Source organism: Harpia harpyja, chromosome 9 (assembly GCF_026419915.1).
Source record: "Harpia harpyja isolate bHarHar1 chromosome 9, bHarHar1 primary haplotype, whole genome shotgun sequence".
NCBI lineage: Eukaryota > Metazoa > Chordata > Aves > Accipitriformes > Accipitridae > Harpia > Harpia harpyja.
Genome location: NC_068948.1, coordinates 45,770,218 through 45,788,841, shown reverse-complemented (window position 1 = coordinate 45,788,841; position 18,624 = coordinate 45,770,218). Strand labels below are relative to the sequence as shown.

The 18,624-nt window shown below is 42.6% G+C and overlaps 1 protein-coding gene across 11 annotated transcripts in view; it reads left to right on the top strand.

Annotated features, from left to right (window-relative positions):
* ASCC2 (activating signal cointegrator 1 complex subunit 2) overlaps positions 1-18,624 on the top strand; it is a 32,003-nt gene that overhangs the window by 6,140 nt on the left and 7,239 nt on the right. For 7 of the 11 annotated variants that reach the window (XR_008236638.1, XM_052796871.1, XM_052796875.1 and 4 more), the window contains 12 exons: positions 728-857; positions 2,812-2,879; positions 4,541-4,651; positions 5,578-5,690; positions 7,748-7,822; positions 8,377-8,484; positions 10,059-10,127; positions 10,860-10,934; positions 11,188-11,374; positions 11,950-12,164; positions 13,828-13,947; positions 17,463-17,687. Coding sequence is in view for 10 of the 11 variants with exons in the window: in XM_052796871.1 (XP_052652831.1) it covers positions 728-857; positions 2,812-2,879; positions 4,541-4,651; positions 5,578-5,690; positions 7,748-7,822; positions 8,377-8,484; positions 10,059-10,127; positions 10,860-10,934; positions 11,188-11,374; positions 11,950-12,164; positions 13,828-13,947; positions 17,463-17,687 (1,496 nt within the window). In the remaining variant the exon portion in view is untranslated. Of the gene's footprint in view, positions 1-727; positions 858-2,811; positions 2,880-4,540; positions 4,652-5,577; positions 5,691-7,747; positions 7,823-8,376; positions 8,485-10,058; positions 10,128-10,859; positions 10,935-11,187; positions 11,375-11,949; positions 12,165-13,827; positions 13,948-17,462; positions 17,688-18,624 lie in introns of those variants that run through there. The other 4 variants (XM_052796872.1, XM_052796881.1, XM_052796878.1 and 1 more) reach the window with 4 other exon arrangements.

The window sequence follows — 18,624 nt, the reverse complement described above, 5'->3', positions numbered from 1 at the left end:
CTGTCCCTCTGCTTTAGCAGGGAAAATGGGCTGACTTTCACTGTGATTGAAAACATTTGCTATCATGGGCAAATTTGGCTTCTGAAAATCTGAAATCATGTTTTAGCTTGCTTGTTTCTCAGTGTCAGAGATGATGGAATTTTAGAAGAAATTCCTTCAATGGTAGAGTCGCATATTTTTGACACAGAGCTGCAGTTCATGGGTTTTCTTACTACTTGTCACTGATGCAGTCATCTTTGGTGCCTTGATTCTACTCTTCCAGGGTACCAATAACCTCAGGCTGTGATTTCACGTGTATTTTTTTCAGTGTTAGTGCCAGTTAAGCTGTTCCTGTGCCTGGTTACTCATTCCTACTCCTGAGCTGAGCCATTCTCGTGTCAGCTCAGCAGTTTATTTGGCCATGTCGTGAGCCAGGTCTGGGAACTGAATGAACTGTAGGTAGCTTTTTGTTTTTAACTTTTAGGTTGATTGGTTCACTTTATGGTGTGGCCTGGCCCTGCAGGTGTGTGAGGCCAGTGGGGTGGATGGTGTAGTGGCAGTGACAAGCAGCTGGGAATGTGGGGATGGAGGGCTCTACAGAAGCTGGCGCAAGCAGAGTTGCTCCCTTCTAGGAAGCAAAATCTGTAATACACCTTTGAGAGATGTTTTTACAGGTGTCATTATAATGCTGGAGTTCTTAGAGTAACATATGGATTATCCTTTAAATTACTTTTGTTTTTCTTTGTAGGATCATTTTATCACTCCCTCTGTCTTTGGAGAAATTATTTACAATAATTTCCTGTTCGACATCCCTAAGATTCTGGATCTCTGTGTGCTTTTTGGGAAAGGAAATGGTCTCCTGCTCCAGAAGATGATTGGTTAGTTAAAGCCAAAGAACAACTTCTTGCATTTAGGCTTTTGCTTAGTTGTATAATGGCAAGTGATGCATGGGGTTTTATACCAGTGTTACTGCTCTGAAAATGTTCAGTAGCAGCTAGAATCTGTAATTTCTAGATCAATTCCTAGATCAGATTACTTTTTTCCTTTTTTTCTTGTGAACTTCATTTATGTCAAGGAAAGCATTGTGTCCTGCTGCTTAGCTGTCCTGGGCTGGGCTCATGGTGTTAGGCATGAACCAAGGCTCGGTTATGCCTCAGCAGCTGTTTCCCATGCCAGTTAAATGTGTCCTTAGCCACTGTAAGAGGACCATGAGGGCTCTGTAAAATGCTGGTAGAGATGGGAAGGGGCAAACAACGCAGTTCCTGGGCAGGGAGGGAGGAGAGTTAGAAGATGGGGCACAGTCCAACTGCTTATATGAGTGCTTTTGTTCCCAGAGTTGGGAGTCGAGTGAAATGTGCAACACGAGGTAATCACTGGTCTGTGAAGTGGGAGAACTTGAAATTCCAATGCAGACATTGATTTATATAGTGCCTTCAAACCACAAAGCACTTCAGAGCGTTGCTCAAGCTGTGCTTATCCCTCGATTTCTCTGTATCTGTACAGACAGTCTTAGTGGGAAGTGCATACTAAGTAATGTCTCAGCCTTGGACACTAGAACCTGCATAATGAAGATGGGGCATATTGGTTTAGCTTCTGTATTTATCCTGTGCTCCCTTCACAAGGGAACCACTTGTGATCTTTAACATCCACCTAAGCACAGATGGAGGATTACCTAACCTTGCATTAAGTGAGTTCTTCCTAAATTCTAACCCACTTTGTCTGCAGTTCATGTAATGAAACTTTTTCGTTTCTTTGGTAGTTATTTTTGTCTCAGTTCCAAGTTGACTAACATGAGAAGTGTTAGAGATCATGTGATGCAGCCAAATTTTCAGACCAGAAAAGCTTATATAAACCTTTGTATTTTTTAATCCCTTTATCCTTTTTCAGTAACTTCTACTCTTAAATTAATCTGTCAAGCCTCAGAGGTGGAAAGAAGGCATGACAAGATAAATAGTTCTCTTTCAGATATGGAGCTTAGATTATCTGGGTCTTAAAATATTCTGAAGACGACCTAAGTGTGTGAAACCTTATTTGAATTATACATATGCTCTGGAGTGCAACGCAATAATGCTGCACGCAAGTGACCGATGATTTGCTCACTTGAGTATTTGCATTATGTAGTGACAGTAATGGCATGAGCAGTTCTGGTGTGTAGTTTATAACTTGATAAAGTTAGGTTCTTTGCAGGGTATAAATTTGTCTGAAACCTGTCTCATAACTCTTACCTGTGCTCTGTCCTTGCTGAAGAACTCTGTTAATTTTCATCATCTGAACAGTAATTCACAGGAAAATAGGCAGCCTCTCTGCTTACTCGGTGAGGATTTATGGTACGCCATTACTCAGTGGAGTATTTTGTAAAGATAATGAAGTCTTAGTAATATAATAGCAGGTATTACTAAAGCCTCATTACCTTTAAGAAATATTCTGCAGAGCATTTTCCAGTGTATGCTGAACTGTTATCAGTAATTAAAAGTCAACTCCAGTTGTCAAATAAAGGAACTAAGAATGTTTAGCGATAGTATTTGCATTATTCATTGATTCAGCCTCTGGGGCGTGAATCATCTAACATCTTGTTTGCTCTGCTCTGATGAGCGTGTTCTCATTGCCAGTTCTCCTGTTGCACTGAAGAGTTGATGGGCCAGCTTTATAGGAGTAGGCCCTGTGCATGAGTTCAGAAGTGAGCCTGTGCCCATGTCCTAAATGGTTATTAGCTGTATCTGGAGGGGGTGGGGGGCTCAGTAATAATACAAGTACATCTTCTGGTGCAAATTTGCTTGTTGGCATGAATGTCTGAACTAATGGGAAATGGTATCCTTCCCCCTCTCTTCTCAGAAAATATCTTCACTCAGCAACCAAGTTACTTCAGTGATCTAGACGAAACTCTGCCCACTGTCCTCCAGGTACTGCTTTCCTGCTTGGCCCAGGGCTTGGATTTCATCTGGAAATGTGGCATAGCTTAGAGGGTAGAAGGGAGCAAATGTGGTCATAGGCAGGCAGAATGTATTTGCTATTGTTTACTTTCTCTAGTTTATGCTAATGTGTGTCAGGTAGGTTTTGAACCTTTATCTAAAACTATTACTGGATGACTGTTTCCTGTTACCTTCCTTCAGCTTCTGGCCTCTGCAGGAATTTTTGTTAGGCAGTTCAAAAAGTATTCTTTGTACCGCTGCCCCCCCCCGCCCCGCGGGGGAAGCATTGAAACTTAAAGCAGCAAAATAGAGACTGTGAGAGGTAGCTAAGACTTGACATAGTAGAATGGTTTAGCATTAACACTGCAGGTTCTCAGGATTAAATGAAAATCTGTTGGAAGGGATGCATTGTTGCCATACAAAAGGTATTTAGCACCTCTCCATGTCTAAGCTTTATTTTTATAAGCAGCTTTTATATTCCCTGGACTCAGTAAGCAGGATTCACATTTAACCTGAGGGGGAAATCAAGGTGCCTTGACATCTTTGTACCTTGAAAATGTCATGTTTATGTCCTCAAAAATCTCACCTATGCACAAAAATAAACAAACCCAAGATACTGTTTACCCCAAGACACCTATAATGTCACTCGACTTTTTGAAAGCCCACATTCTTCTTTTTTTCCATGTGTTGAGCAACTGTTAGAGGTAAATCTCAGAAGTGATATCACGTTTAAAAAATATCCTAGGATGCAAGACCAAACCTTCAAATGAATTACTGGGGAGGACAGGAGAGATTCCATTTGCTTTTCCTGATGTACCATGTCGGAGCAGTTTCTCTGCAGAGCACTGGTTTCTTTACTGTGTGTTTTCGTAACCACTGCAGGGTGATACCAGTGTATCTCAAGTATATGGATGTAACAGCTCAAAGATGTGTCATTACTGATCCATAAAACTGTTTATGTGCTTACACTGTCACTGAAAGGAGTTGATACCTGTGCAGGTTTAGGAGCTTACATGCCCTGTAGAATAGTAATACTAACCCCAAGTATGCAACTTCAGTACCTTTAGCCACCCATTCACATATCTCTGGGAGGAGGGTTTCACAGATCTCTCAAGGTGCAAAAGTAGACAAGTTGCTTTTAAGTTGGTCCTACTCCAAAGGTTGTTAGCAATCTGGAACCTTATCATCTTCCCCCCAGATTCTTTGTTTATAAACAAGAGCCACTAACCTCAGGGGAGAGGGCAGGAAGGCTTTGGGACTAGCTCATAAGCAGGAGGTGGTGTTAACTTCCCAGTTGTCCCACTACTCTGTTGCAAATAGGGATCCTGGGTGGCTTCCCAGTGTTGGCCTTGCTGGCTGATTTTTCTCACATAGCTAAGGATTTGGATTAGCTGCAATCCCTGTCTCGGCACCACAACCATATGCAGCTGCACTTAAATTAATTGCAAGTTGCAGGGAGTTTCAGAAGTGTGGTGTGGCCCTTCCTGCTGTAGTCTGCAAGAGTCTGTTGCAGCATTCATCTTACACAGATCCGTCCTGTATGGAAGTAGTCCCATATTGCATACATGATCATAGCAGTGGTTGTTAACAAGATAAAGCATGTCCCACTGTTTTCTCCTGTCTGTTTTAACACTGGTGTGTTCTTGATTTAGGTGTTCAACAATATTTTGCATAAGTGTGGTTTGCAGTGTGAGGGAGCCTCTGCTGAGCCTCAGAAGTTGGAAGAAAAAGTAAATGTGACTCCAGGGAACATGCCCCTCCAGGTAGAACTGTTGCTCCTTGCATTTTACTGTTTGTAGTCCTGCAGACTGAACGGTCTGTGGAGCAGTAAGACCACAGAAGGTCATTCTGTTCCCAAATACTGGTGGCTCATACAGCACATGGTTCCATGTCATTGTTTCACTGTTTGTCATATGACTTGATGATAAAGCCTTTCCACCATGAGTTGGTTGCTTTGCTTGTGTGCATTTCAACCATATCCATTGTATCATAGGTTCTTTTTAAACCTGGCATCTTTTTCGCTTAACCAGCTTATACGTAATGTAACAGAGTATCTGACAGAAGTCTCCATGTAACCCTGACAGTGATCAGAGTTGATTTTATTTTTCTTCAGAAATGTTTGTTTAACAACAGTGTACTTTAACTCTAGTTAATTAAGAGGGGGTTTTTTTGTGTGCTGGGTGCTGTACAAAGACAGGCCCCGTATCAGTGAGCATGGTCTTCTATACAGTCTTAGTCATACAGTTTGTCTGTGGGAGTTGTTACAGCTACCCTGGAAATGCATCTTGCACTGAAATGGGCCATTGAAATCATCCCTTTAATTCTTGTATTACTGCTATGCAGTGCTTCCAGCTAGATGAGGGACAATACTGTGTGTGGAGGATATATTGAGGAAAAAGCCACTGTCCAAAACAGGGTATGAGAAGGATTCTCATAACCTCACAGAATCTTTAATGAGAGTGAGCAGTTGGGATTGCATTAGAGATCTTTAAAGGATAGAAGTTTTAGCAGAGACCTTGTCTCTGCCTCTAGACCCACTAACGTGTTTATGATTGATAGCAGACTGTCTTTGTGCAGTCAGGAAAAAGGTTTGGTCTGAGCATGGTGTGTCCGTGTTAGTGAGTTATACTATGTTCCTAGGAAAACTGGTCTGGCTTTTCTCTCAGTAACTGCTCTTTCTTTCTCTCAGGAGCTGAAGGACATTGTCCTGTACTTATGTGACACTTGCACGACACTCTGGGCGTTTCTTGATGTCTTCCCATTGGCTTGCCAGACCTTCCAAAAACATGAGTTTTGTTACAGGTACTTCTTGGACTGCAGACAGAGTTTGTCTTGGCAAAATAAAAATACTGAATGCGCTGCTGTGTCCTGTCCCAGTCCCTTCATTGTTAAAAGAGTAGACAGATTTAATGCAACTAGAGACTGCTAGATTCACACTGACAGGAATACAGAATAATACATAAATGAATTTAGGGACGTCTAGAGTTTGTTACATGTTCACCTTCTTCATTATGAGTGATCCTAAAGCCAGGCAACATGACGATTTCAAAACCCAGCTAAACAGTACTCGATGTGCTTTGGAAAGGGTGGAGAGGGACGAGCAGAAGAGTTGTGGACAAAAAAAGCTTCCTGCCATAGGACCCAAAGCAAGGGAAGTAGAAAGTATTTCAGAGTGATAGTCCATAAAGGTTGAAAATAAACATTTTTTTGTTCCATGTTATGCCTACGTTTTACGCTAGGGAGTATTACTGAGGTTTGGCAAAAGCTGAGTGCCTGGGAGAGTATGACAAGCCAGCACTATCACAGCTGGGCTGACAGCTAATTCCCTGTCCAACTCTGGATTATGATGGCAATGAGTCAGGATGGTCTCAAGGACCAGGCAGCAGAGTGTGTTCCCACAGGGGCTGCAAGTCCTCAAGTGGCACTTACCCAGCTTGCTCCAGGTGTTTTAAGCCCCCAGATCATCTTGTAGAGTCTTCTGTAACAGCCTTTATTTAGGACCAAGTGTTAATTTATTGTCCTTATTTCCCCTGTTTTTGCTTGTTAGTGTGAACGAACACACATTTGTATTTTGCTTTTGTTTCTAATCATGTTGCAGACCTCTGAAGTCTTAGAGCTGCCAGTTGTTTATGGACCACAGGTTGAGTAATGCTGCTCTGGGGTGTGTAGGTTTCTGTCCTCTTTGGATGTCATTGTTGAGTTGGTTCTTGAAAGAAGAGCAGATTGGTGGACTGCTGGTTGCTGTTTGGATTGGCAAGCAGCGCTGCTTACGTGCTTGGTTACTCAGAGGGGAAAAGCCTTTTGCTTTTAATTCTACTGTTGATGTCAGATGTGCTAAAATAGTCTTGATCTCTGTGCAGTGGGACAACAGCAACATTTTCATTACTTCTCAATATGGACTAGTGACTGGGTCTTTAGAGTGTGGGGAGGGAAAACTGATTTACGTGTCATCTTTTTGGAACCTCTGTGAGTCTGAATCAATCTGCTGGCATTTGCTAATTTCTTGCCCTGACTGAAAGTATCAACCAGCTTCTGCTACATTTGCCTCAAGGATACTCATTTAACATGTTTGGCTCTTAATATGAGACATAGACATAATGTTCCTAATGGAGCCTCTGCTCATCAGTTCAGCTTGGCTTTTGTGCAAAGTGCTGTAAACCACTATTCGTTAACACCTAGCTACTCAGAAAGCAGTAGTGGCTGTTATTCTGTGAAGGTGTTTCTCTGCACCTCTTGGTGCTCAGTCCCTGAAGGAAAGGGTCTGCGTGGGCTGCCTGGCACGTAAAATGTGAAACTGTACCAAACTAACTTACTTTGTTTCCTCCCTGCCCCATTCTACTGAAACATCCTCTTAGCCTTTCTGCATATTGGATACCTTCATCTAAATACCTGCCTAGAGCAGAGCTGAATAGCAAGACCAGTAAGACTTTATTGGAAATCATATCCTGTTTCATATCCAGTTTTTAGCATACAGCAGGATAGGGCCATAAGGATATTGGGGTGGGAGGGAGTGTTTTGGGATAGACTCGAGCCAATCAGTTCATTGCAGACTGCAAATTTGTGTTTGGGATGTTCCTCAGTTGGGCAGATTGTTCTTCTGTTCAGTAGCATGATGCTTTTCAAATGCATTTCTTTGCCTACATCTTCAAAGATACCTTGATGGTTTCCTTAGAGAGCTGCTCCTTGTCTATTGCATATTCACTTGCTTGTGTTTCAGGGAACAAATAACAAAATGGGATAATGCTAATGAGTACTGCTAGTGAGGAGAATTTAATGAAATTAACAATTTGATTTGTCTTTTAGCAAATGATTTTTGAAACCTCAGTTGACAGTTACTGTTTTGTTGCCCCTTTCTACAGATTAGCTTCGTTTTATGAATTGGCAATTCCTGAGCTGGAATCTGCAATTAAGAAGAGGCATTATGAGGATAACAGGTGAAAATGTCTGCAAAGGCTTGCCTTTTCTTTTCAATAAAACTCTCCCAGGGCTTAGTTAAAAATTCACTTCATGCTGCCTTACCCACCTCTGTGGAGTCTTTCTATCTTTTTTTATGCTGCTTCAAAGAACTCTGAAGAGATGGCTTTTCTAATTCCAAAATTTTCCTGGGCAGTGGGGTGACTAATGATTTCTTTCACTGCTGTCTAAGAAGAAATTTGATGGGAGATCCATTCAAATTGTAACAAAGTGTGAAAACATGAATAGTTTCTCTATGTATAGATTGGTCTCATTTTAAGGCACAGACTATGCTGGTACAGTTGAGATATTACGTGTCTAGCTGTGGGGACAATTGGTGATTGAGACGAACTTTGTTTAGAGCATGGATTTTCCTTAATGACTACGAAATGGCTGTAATCTCTGGTCCTTGCAGAAAAGGAACGATTCTGTTTAATGAAATGCCTCCTCTAGAGGGTTAACTCTGGAATAAAGGTGTGTTAAAGATTCAGATTTCTTGTGCTGACACCAACAGTGTCTTTTACTCTCTCTGAAGTGTTTTCGCTGATTTGTGGAGGAGAATTTCACATTCCAGAAAGAGGATGATAGAAGCTTTTCACATCCTAATAAACCAAGTCTGTCTGCAACCCATCTTAGAAAGCAGGTATTGGCACTTGGGCTCTGTGGTACTAGCCAGTTATTTGATTGCTGTTGTCGGGGAGATTGTTTCCTCATTTTCAGGTTTACTGGAGAAAATGAACGGATACTCCTATTTGTGTTGGGGTTGTAGCCAAAGACTCTGGCTAAGATCAGAAGTCTGTTGTCCTGCATAGCAGGAATATTCCAGATGAAGCTATATGATCCAGAATTGGTGTGGTGAGTTGTGTGTTGACCCCGCTAGGATAATGCTGTGGTCCAATGAGCTTTCTAACCTCAGTTCATGGCTAAGTTGCAAATTCTAATGGTGTAGACACCTTGACTGAGACACCATAGTAAAAGTGATGCAGTGTTACAGATCACTGAAAACAGTCATTTTAAATCTAGATACTGGTGCCTTTACCTAGTTCTTCCCCCGCCTCCTATTGTGGAAACTTAACTGATAGCTCTGAGTAATCTCAAAATGAAGGCAAGTATAACTATCCTTATTTTAAAATAGAGAAGTGAAGTGAAATGACCCAAAATCATGCTGCATATTGGGAACAGAGCCAAGAACCTGGATCTTGATTGTAAGGCCAGTGGTCCCTTGGGCTAGTCTCTCTTTGCCCGTGCTTGTTAACAGGTTTTTGTAGATGGTTGGTCTCTGCAGCTCTCATTCTGCTTGAATATTTTCCCTGGTTTGATATCAGTAGAGTTGTCCAAGAAGATGAGGAGGGTCTGTTGGTGGAATTCCTTATGAGAGACCTGGATTTGCTTCCTTGAATTCCTCTGTGACCTGGACTCTATCACCCAATCTGTGCTGTAAATCCAATCCTTAAAGGAGCAATAGCAGCCTTGCCTTACCATTGCTTACCTCAGTATTGCCTTTCAGTACCCACCAGAATATTTAAAGTATAAATGAACCGAGGAGTGTAACGTGTTCAGATTCTACAGTATTAAGGACTATATATAATTCAGAGGTAGTAAAGGACAGCTTCAAACTCATGGCCAGTTTGACAAGAGCTGAGGCTACTGTGAAAATGATGTGTCTGGCTTCTAGAGAAATACCTTTTTTCTTAAGACTTATGTACTGCAGAGAGCATTCTGGCTTGTTGTGAGGCTTGATGCATCAGCAGCAATAGAAGGTTTAGGCATTATAACAGAAAGGTTGCAATAGGAGTTTGCTTGGCATATGTTCTTACGTAGGGTGAGCACGCACTTTCTGGGAGGTTCACTGGTATAATCCCAAGACACATAATAAGAGTGCAATTACCAAAGCACTACACGCCCTTTTCTGCTTATTGCAAGTCTGAGGCATCAAACTATGATTTGTAAAGTCTGTCTCAAGTCTTGTAATTCTAACTGTGGTACGGCTTTAGATCTAGCTGGCTGAAATGTTTGCTGAAGCCATAAAAGAAACTCGTTTCCCTTTGACCCTTTGCTCCTGTGAAAGCCAAAAAGTGGTCCGAAATCTATTTTCAAACAGGATTTTCCCTTTATGTATAAGTGTGACTAGTTTGGCTAGTGAGGCAGAATGCGGAGATTGTGCAATGCGGTAGGCTTACCACTGAGTTTTTCACTCTGTGCCATTGTTTTCTGCAGCCGTGAGAATATTCAGCCTTTTATTGAGCAATTCCTACAGATCTTCACTTCAGTGCTTCAGGAAAGGAGGTGAGTCTGGCTGAAAAGAGGCCCAAGGGGGAGGGTCAGCTTGCCGTCGTCTTCCATTCTTTACAACAGAATTGCCCGAGACATTATAATGGGGCATTACGATGCATTTGGGAGTTAGAAATCACTCTGACTAGCTGGGAGAACTGCTGTGAGAGGATTTCAGACTGCAGTACAGACTTGATTGTAAAGGTGAGGAGGATGTTGCATGACGCTGGAGAATGTTATTCTTTACTCTCTTTAATCGAGGCTTTCAAAGTGGAGGATAGCAATTTAGCTATTAGCTACCTTGACAAGTTAGACTATTATTACTAACGTGTGCTTCCCAACTGGGTTGACCAGGCCAGAAAGATATTAAGTGCTAATGCTGAAGATGGAAAGTGAGTAAGTGGCAGGACTGGGAATTTGATCTTGTCCTCCTGATGATGCTGTCGTTATGACCATGTTCAAATCATAAACCTTATTTTCTCTGTAATGCGGCACTGCGTTACAGGTCTTAACATCAAGAGGAGTGGTGCAACTGGCTCTGGCTTGGGGGGAAGTGTTGCTGCAGTATAATGGGAGCAAAATCAGACATGGCAATGCATGCTGGAATCCAGTATTGGGTGAGAGGTTATATGTGTTCGTACCTGAGTAGTGAGGAAGTTAAAGTGGCATAGCAGGGATGGTAGTGTGTGACAGATCTGCTGGTAATTTATTGAGTTCAACTGATTAAACTTGCTTCTGCATTTTCAGATTTCTCCGTGACTATGATGAGCTGTTTCCTGTTGAGGATGATGTCAGTCTGCTTCAGCAAGCATCCTCCACGCTGTATCCTTTGCTGTCACGTCGGGTTTTTGCAGACCTGGCTGCTCTTAGATTCCTTCACACCAGTGGCATTTCCACTGTTGCTGCCTCTGGTTAAGCTGCATAACTGGCAATGAGTGATGGAAAGTTTTCTCTTGAAAAGGAGGGAAATGTTGACGTAGGCACAGGCTTGGGAGTTCGCTGAAAATTGCATAGTTACTTCAAGGTGAGGTCTAAATACATGCATCTAGAAAGGTCCTTAATGCTTTCCTCTTAGAGATGAGACCAGGACAGCCTATATCCTCCAAGCAGTGGAAAGTGCATGGGAAGGGGTAGACAGGAGAAAAGCACAAGTCATTAAAGATCCAACACCGCTAGCAGCATCTAATGGAGCATCAGCGATAGTGGAGAGCACTGCCGAGGACATTGAAGAGCTCGGGGCTGCATATGCATCAGAGGATGAGGTGAGTAGAGCTGTGCGACTGGATTCTGCTCTTTCTGTCCTTACTTCATCTGTGAAGAGAGGATTAGTTTGCTCGGTTTTGGGGATTGGGTGAGATTTAGTCTCATTTCTTATCTTTGCTAGACTTCAGTGCAGCCCCCATATGCCTTGTGAAGTGAGAAACAAAGCTACACCTGAATCCCAGCTTTGTCTTTGAGCAAATTGCTTCTAGCTCCCATTGGCTTGGGTTTCCTGTTGCTGTGGTTTATTCAAATACTGTGCTTCATCACTGTAGTTCATGTGCATAATTTTTAAATGCACAGTTCATATGTTATTTGAGGAAGGGGTTCTCCAGAGTATCCTTGCTGACTCGGGGACAGACAAAAGTAGTTGTGTGCCCAAGTCTGTGTCACAGACCTTGTGTAGTATAAAGAACTTAGATGATTTCTCTTCTTTTGACTTCAGTCTTTGACTTCTTTGTGTTTAAATTCTGATAACCCAGACTGCTGCTTTCCCTTTTGTTTAACGTGCGTACCTGCCTTCCCTCAGCTGCTGTCTCTTTCCAGTAATGCCACCAATTCTGTTTGGTATATGTAGTGTGCCGGTGCAGCTGCTGCGCCCATTGCCAAGGTGTCAGGAGTGGAGCTGGACTCTCTGATCTCTCAAGTGAAAGACTTGCTGCCAGACCTTGGTGAGGGCTTCATCCTGGCCTGCCTGGAAGAGTACAGTTACAATGCAGAGCAAGTGATCAACAACATTCTAGAAGATAAGCTGGTACCATACTTGGATAAGCTGGACCGAACAATGCAAAGGTGTGGGACAACTTCTGGCGCACCTTTGATGCCTTTGGGGTTTTTGTATGTGGGTTATCATTTAACATCACTCTTACTGAAGGTTAGACACTTGTTGAGCTCTAAGAAGTTGCATGTGTGTTTCCTTGGGGTAGATAGTTGCAGTGAGAGCTTGTCATTGCCATCTGCCGCTAGCTTTCTGCCCTCGTTATGTCCCTACAGAGGACTGGAATGTTCACTGCTCAGCATTTCAGTAGAGCAGATGCTGGGTTGTGTTTTGTGACAGGGAGACAAAAATGCTTGTACAATAAATGCTCAAATAAGAGCCCTTAAAAGTCCTTCATGGGGACGTTGGCTTAGCCAGGGCTGGGCAGTAGAGTGTGTTGCCTTCAAAAGTTATTTTACTGCAGAGGACAGGGTTGTAGATGTTAAAATCCCACCTGTCCTGCAGGAAAGGGCATCTTCAAAGGAACTAATTCAGCTGAAATTCAGCCTGCAGGGTCAAATACAGTATTTGACAGGCTACTGTTTTGCAATTGGAGTTAAACCAGAGAGAGATTGGAAATGGCAATTCAGATCCATTTTTCTCTACCCTTTGACAAACTTGCCAGGCTTTTGCTTGCTTCTCTGGGTTGTACATGGGATGTAGTTTATAGCTGGCAGTAGAATTGAGTTGTTTTAGTTTGTCTGCAGCTGCTAGCATGTGTTTGTGCTGCAACAGCAGTTTTCGACTGAGTATCAGGATGTGAATGTGCTGTTTGCTCACATTTCATGGAGGAATGGGCAGACTGTCTCGTTGTTGCATTAAAAAAGGAACGCATCTTTATCAGAAAAATGATGTAAAAAAAAAATCTTAGTTTTGCAACAGTCTTCATGCTCTCACAGTCAGATCTGCTGACTTTGGCACAAATGTGGGGTGGGCGTTTGGAAGGGTTGGGGTTTTTTTCTGCAAAGCCAGCAGTTACAGAAGATAGGGCTGGTTGGGTTTTCTTTGGGGTTTTTTTTTTCCCCTGCCTTTTGCATCTTGAAACAAAACTGTCAGTTCAATAGCAAATGTCGAATTTTGATCACTGCTGATTTTAGAAGTGAGCACAGCAGCATTTTCAGATGCCCAGCTGAGCTAACAGCAGCAACAAAATGAATGTAAAAATAATGGTCTTTTGACTTATAAGTTGAACAAATGGAAACCTGGAACCCTGAGAAAGAATTAAGAAGGAGCCATAGGGAGATAAATATCCCGAAATCAACAGCGGCAAATTATTGGAATTTTTTCCAGCATGTAATTCATCATGCTTAGTGTTTGGCTTTACTGAGTCACTGTTTTGAGACCAGGCAGTCTGTTGAATATTCCATGCTGCTGTACAGTTTTAATTATTCTTAAACGAACAGAAGTTTGGTTTTGCTTTCTGTAAGTCGCTTTAGTTTCCCCACAAAGATAAGCTTCGAAAACTGTGCCTTTTATCTTAGACCAATGCCATGTAGTGGTCATGCATGTACTATAGTGTGGCTGTGAAATGAAGGAATTGCAATCTGTGACCCAGTCAGCCAGCACCATGAAAAAGATCTTGGCATGCTGTGGATGACTTTGAGACTGACAAAGAATAAACCAAGGTCTTAGGAAAGAGAGGACTTGGTCTTCCTCAGTTCACCTTTGTTTTTATTCTCTTTTTTTTTTTTTTAACAGACAGCTGAAGCCAGACCCTACTCCTCTAGTCACTTCTCGCTATAATGTTTTCCAGAATGATGAGTTTGATGTTTTCAGTAGGGATTCAGTGGATGTTTCTCGGATACAAAAAGGCAAGCGGTGAGTATCATGCACCCTCAATTAACCCTGTCTGTCAGGAGGAATAAATATCTGTGAACCTGCAAATTTGTTTCTCGTACAAACCTCCTGCAGGAATTTGTTGGCAGGGGGTAAGGCTTATCAAAAATGTTTCCCACCCGTTTCTTCTGTTTCTCTGGGAAAGTAAAATGAAATATTATTAGGGGGTTGGTTTCAGTTAGTGTTTTTCCTAATTAGCTTTCCTCTGTATGCTGCTAGAGATTGCACTGCCAAGCTCATTGGTAATGTCAGGCTCTTTCTTCTTGGTCTTAATATTAAACCTGTACTGAACAACAAACCTTGAAAAGCAACCATCTCTACGAGCCTGGGATTGTGACTCAGAACTGAGAATTAATAATGATTTGGTTTAGATCCAAGTGAAGCTTCAATATCCATCTACTTCAAAATCTGATAACAGTCAGTGGCTTAGACTACTTTTGTTGTTCCTGCTGCTGTAAGCTTCCTGCAGAAGGGCATTTCCTTTGCGTTCTGCCTGGTTTGGCATGTGGTACTGTGCTACGCTCCGTGCAAATTTAGGTTAGGACATTGTCCTGCTGGCTCCCATTGATGTTAACTGTATCTCTATAATATGGTTGGTTTGTTTCAGATTGTTTTTAATCACTTTCTCTAACCAGCCAAGTCTGATCTTTATGTTGGTATGTATTTACACAGAACATGAATAGAAGTCTGGCTGGAGATTGAGCCGCATGACCCTGGGAGCTCCTGGTTAACGTTTTTGTTGCAAAGCTGCATCAAATCCTCAGGAGAAAACCACTTTTGTCCCAAAGTCCAGTCAAACAGCTGCTCAGCAGCAGTGCTATAGTGTTTATACTGGCTTAGCTAGGCAAGAAAATAATTTCTCTCTGGCCAAGGCAATGACTTTTGAAGTGTCCATAGCTAAGAATTCACAGACACAATCTCTCTCCTTTCTCCTCATCACGTTGCCTTGCTCAGGGTGCAGGCAGTCACCTTGTCAGCAGGAGCCTTGTGCACAGGCGTGCTTGGATATCTCCCATCTCCCCAAAGTCTTGCACATGTGGGTAGCTGCTGCAGCAGCCGGGCAAGGCCAGAGAGCACTGTCTGAGTTTAGCACAGTGCATCCAGTGTATGGAATAACCCTGCTCGGAGCTCCCTCTGCAGATCCCTCTGCAGAGAGCTTTGAGAGTTGCGAGTCATTCCTGAGCTGGGTTGTGGGACCCTGCTCCCGTGGCATTGCCCTCCGGCTGCTGCCAGGGAGGCTGTGTCTTCTCTCCAATGGTAACATCACTCCTTGAGAAAGTTGTCATCTCTTCTGCTGTACTGTTACATGACCTCTTGGGATTATCCTCTTACTGCTGCTGTTCCTAGTGTCTCTTGGCCTCCCTCAGGCTGTGTCTTCATTTCAAATCAGTTCTTCTTACACTGAGAACGCTCTCTCTGCAGGTCTCCAGACACGTCATTTATGTTTTGTGTGGTTTTTAAAACCTGGAGGTAACTAGCTGGGATCAGCAACGTACACCCTATGCCCAAAGTTGACCATATCTAACTAAATCAAAGGATAAGCTATAGTACCTTGCTCTCTAGGATTTAACGTTCAGAACTCCATAAATATGAAGAGCGTGTCCTTTCAGCACTAAAAGTGCAGCTTCCTCAGTAGTCCTTATTCCACAAGCAAGAAACCTGCATCTGGGTAACAGGGTTCTCCTAGCCTAGTTTGAGATCTGCTTTGGATTTGAATTGTATCAATATATTTTTTTTCATCTTTTTTTTTTTTCTCCTTAAAATCTTTTGCTCACCAAATTCTGCTTGTGTTTAGAGTGTTGTTGCTGCTGAAGCACTATGTCGCAATAGCGCTTCAAGAGTCAGATCAGGTTGGGTCCCATTGCACTAACTGCTATGCAGGTAAGCGTAAGCAGTTCGGGGCAGGGACTGTTAATGGGAAGGAGAAAGCCACACCAGGATGAGGAGAGAAACAAGCATGAGGAAATTAACATACTCGCATATATGTGATTCTCTGCTCATCCTGAAAAGTGATCTCGCCTGTCTCTGCCCATCCGGCCATAATTGCTAGCTGAATCTGTCTCTTGAAGTCAGAGCATGTCCTGAACACTGGGACTGGAGGAGTTATCCCACTGTTTTTCTGGAATTGGTGCCTGAAACACTTCATTGCAGCTCTTCTGCAGTCATCAGACCAGCTCAACAGGAAACAATTATCAAATATTTAGTTCAGTCTCATGCTGAATACCAACAGAAGATGTTATCCCAGCCTAGGTATGTGTGAACTAACCACCTGCTTTGTAGGGCATTTTGCAACTAAATGCAGGCATGTAACAGTGAGTCACGTTAGAAAGGGGAACCACATCTATCTGTAATGTTACTTTGTTTTGAGATTCTTAATGAAAATCAGGCTGCTTAGATCACTTCCCCACTGCTTGTTAGTATGTCACATAAGTCTATCCATTCTTGAGACACTGACAGTGTGCCTTGGACAGGTTCTTTCTCTGATAATATCCAGATGCCAAATAGATCACTGATGCATGTTCCTCCTAGACTTTGAGGGCTGCAAGTTGTCCTGTGAATACTTGACAGTGGACTCCCTTGATGCTTTGCTGTAAGGGTATACTTGGCTGGTCTGAAAAATGGGACTTCAAAAAGTTTATGCTTGTGCAGCTTGAGACACAGCATCTCAGTGGCTGCTTTTTAATACCTTTGTCAAAATTTTATTTCATGGTCTTCCCTTCTTTAAAATTACTATAATTTACTTGTCTCCTAAATTTTTGAAAAAATTGTACATGTAGTGCTTTGAGTAGTGATTCTGATCCAACCTACTCTATTTTGTTCTTTTCGTTCTTAGTTGTGCTTAGTCTAATCCTTACTTGCTGTGCTGGTAATTTTTTGGCTTTCCCCATCTACATTCATGTTTTGCATCTCACGTTTGTAAGCTGAGGTTCTTTACTATAGGAACATACATGTCCATGCAGCAGTTACTCTAATGCAGCCCTGGTCCCTGAGTTGCAGCTGTGCGTGCTACCGCAGTGAGACGATACTGCAGCATGGTGTTAGAGGGCACTCTGGGCCTTGCAGAGCCATCTCATAGACTGGAGTCTTAGCCCTAACAGCTTGCCATTCAAGATTGATGGGACTTCTTGTGTTATTTGGATCTTGGCCAAATTTCAGCTTGTGTATAATTGCATTTGGCCTCCTGTAAAAGCTTCCTTTCCATCTCAAATGACGGTGGCGGTCTCCAATTCCTGTTATCTGGTGTGTAATCTTGCCAGGCTTCTGTTTAAAAATGACTTTGTTCCAAGCCAGGAGTGGCCGATTTTAGTAGCCAGACAAACAGCCCTGTTATAAATCAGAGGGGAAATAGGTAAGCTTAAGTAGTGCTTGTAGAGTTTGAGATGAGACTTCTGTTGCTTCGGCTTCCACTTACTAACAGGAAAAAAAGTAACTTATAGAGAAGATCTTTACACTGCCTTTCTGTGTCTGCCTTTCCGTTTCCATGCTGTGGAGTGCAGGAGGGAGAAGGACACAACCAGGAGTTTGCTGAATGACAAACGGCTGGTTGCTGAGCAGAAGGAGCGCTACAGCCAGTACAGTGTGATTGTGGAGGAGATTCCTGTGCAGCAAGGAGAAGCTCAACTCTACAAGGAGGACTATGAGGACGAGTACGATGACACTTATGATGGAAACCAAGTGGGGGCAAATGATGCTGACTCAGATGATGAGCTGATCAGTAGGAGGTAGGTGCTGTGGCTTCAGTGAATGGGAGATTGATGGGAATCGCCACCTAGGGTTGCCTGGCTCGCACAAACCTGTTCAACGCTGGGTTTTGGCGCTGTTTCTCAATGAGGATGTGCGTGCTTCAAACCACCCCTTTTTCTGCTGCTGCTGCTTTCTCTGTAACATGCAAGGAGGGAGATTTGGGTCTGTCTTCTGTTGGTAGGGAGTGTTGCCATCGCACGCACCCAGGATGTTCTCAGGCTTCCACTTTCTGTGTCTGCAGGACTCAGCCATTGCCTCAGCTAATCAACAAATTTAAGGGGGCAATCTGCTGTTTTGTTGAAACTTGTACTCAGCAGTGCTTCTGCTTATAAAAAAACTATCCTGCAGCAGGGGAAAATGGGCCAGCTTGAATAATCAGGATTGAGTGAGCTGAGCACATAAAATGACTGGTTAGCAAAGGAAAACTTCAAAATTTGGAAAACCGTATGGCTGGACTTCTCCTTGCCAATCTCCTCTGACATCTCAGAGTGCTGACACCTGGAATTCAGTCCTGGATGGACTGCACAGCACTCTCCACAATGACTGACAGCTGGAGACAATTAGTTTTTAGGAAGCAAGGGGTTAGTTTGGGATGGGGGTTGTAGAATATTTATTTTAGAAATAAGAGCTAGAAAACATGTGTTTTAAAAGGTGGTTTAATATTTCTGAAAGTGGCCTTTCAAATTCTGATGTATTAAGAAGATGTCACCATTTCTAACCTCAAACCAAAATGTATCTTTGGGGTTCCTTTGTCCCTTTTGTGTTTTGTTTGGGTTTTTTTTTTCCCTCCTGAAGTGTGGTGAGGCTTCAATTTAAATCCTTTTGGGGATTTCAGTTTAAATCTTTTTTAAATCCTGAGTGTGGCACTCAACTCTTTTTCCCCTATTTCAGGTGCTCAGGTCTCACTGCTCCTAG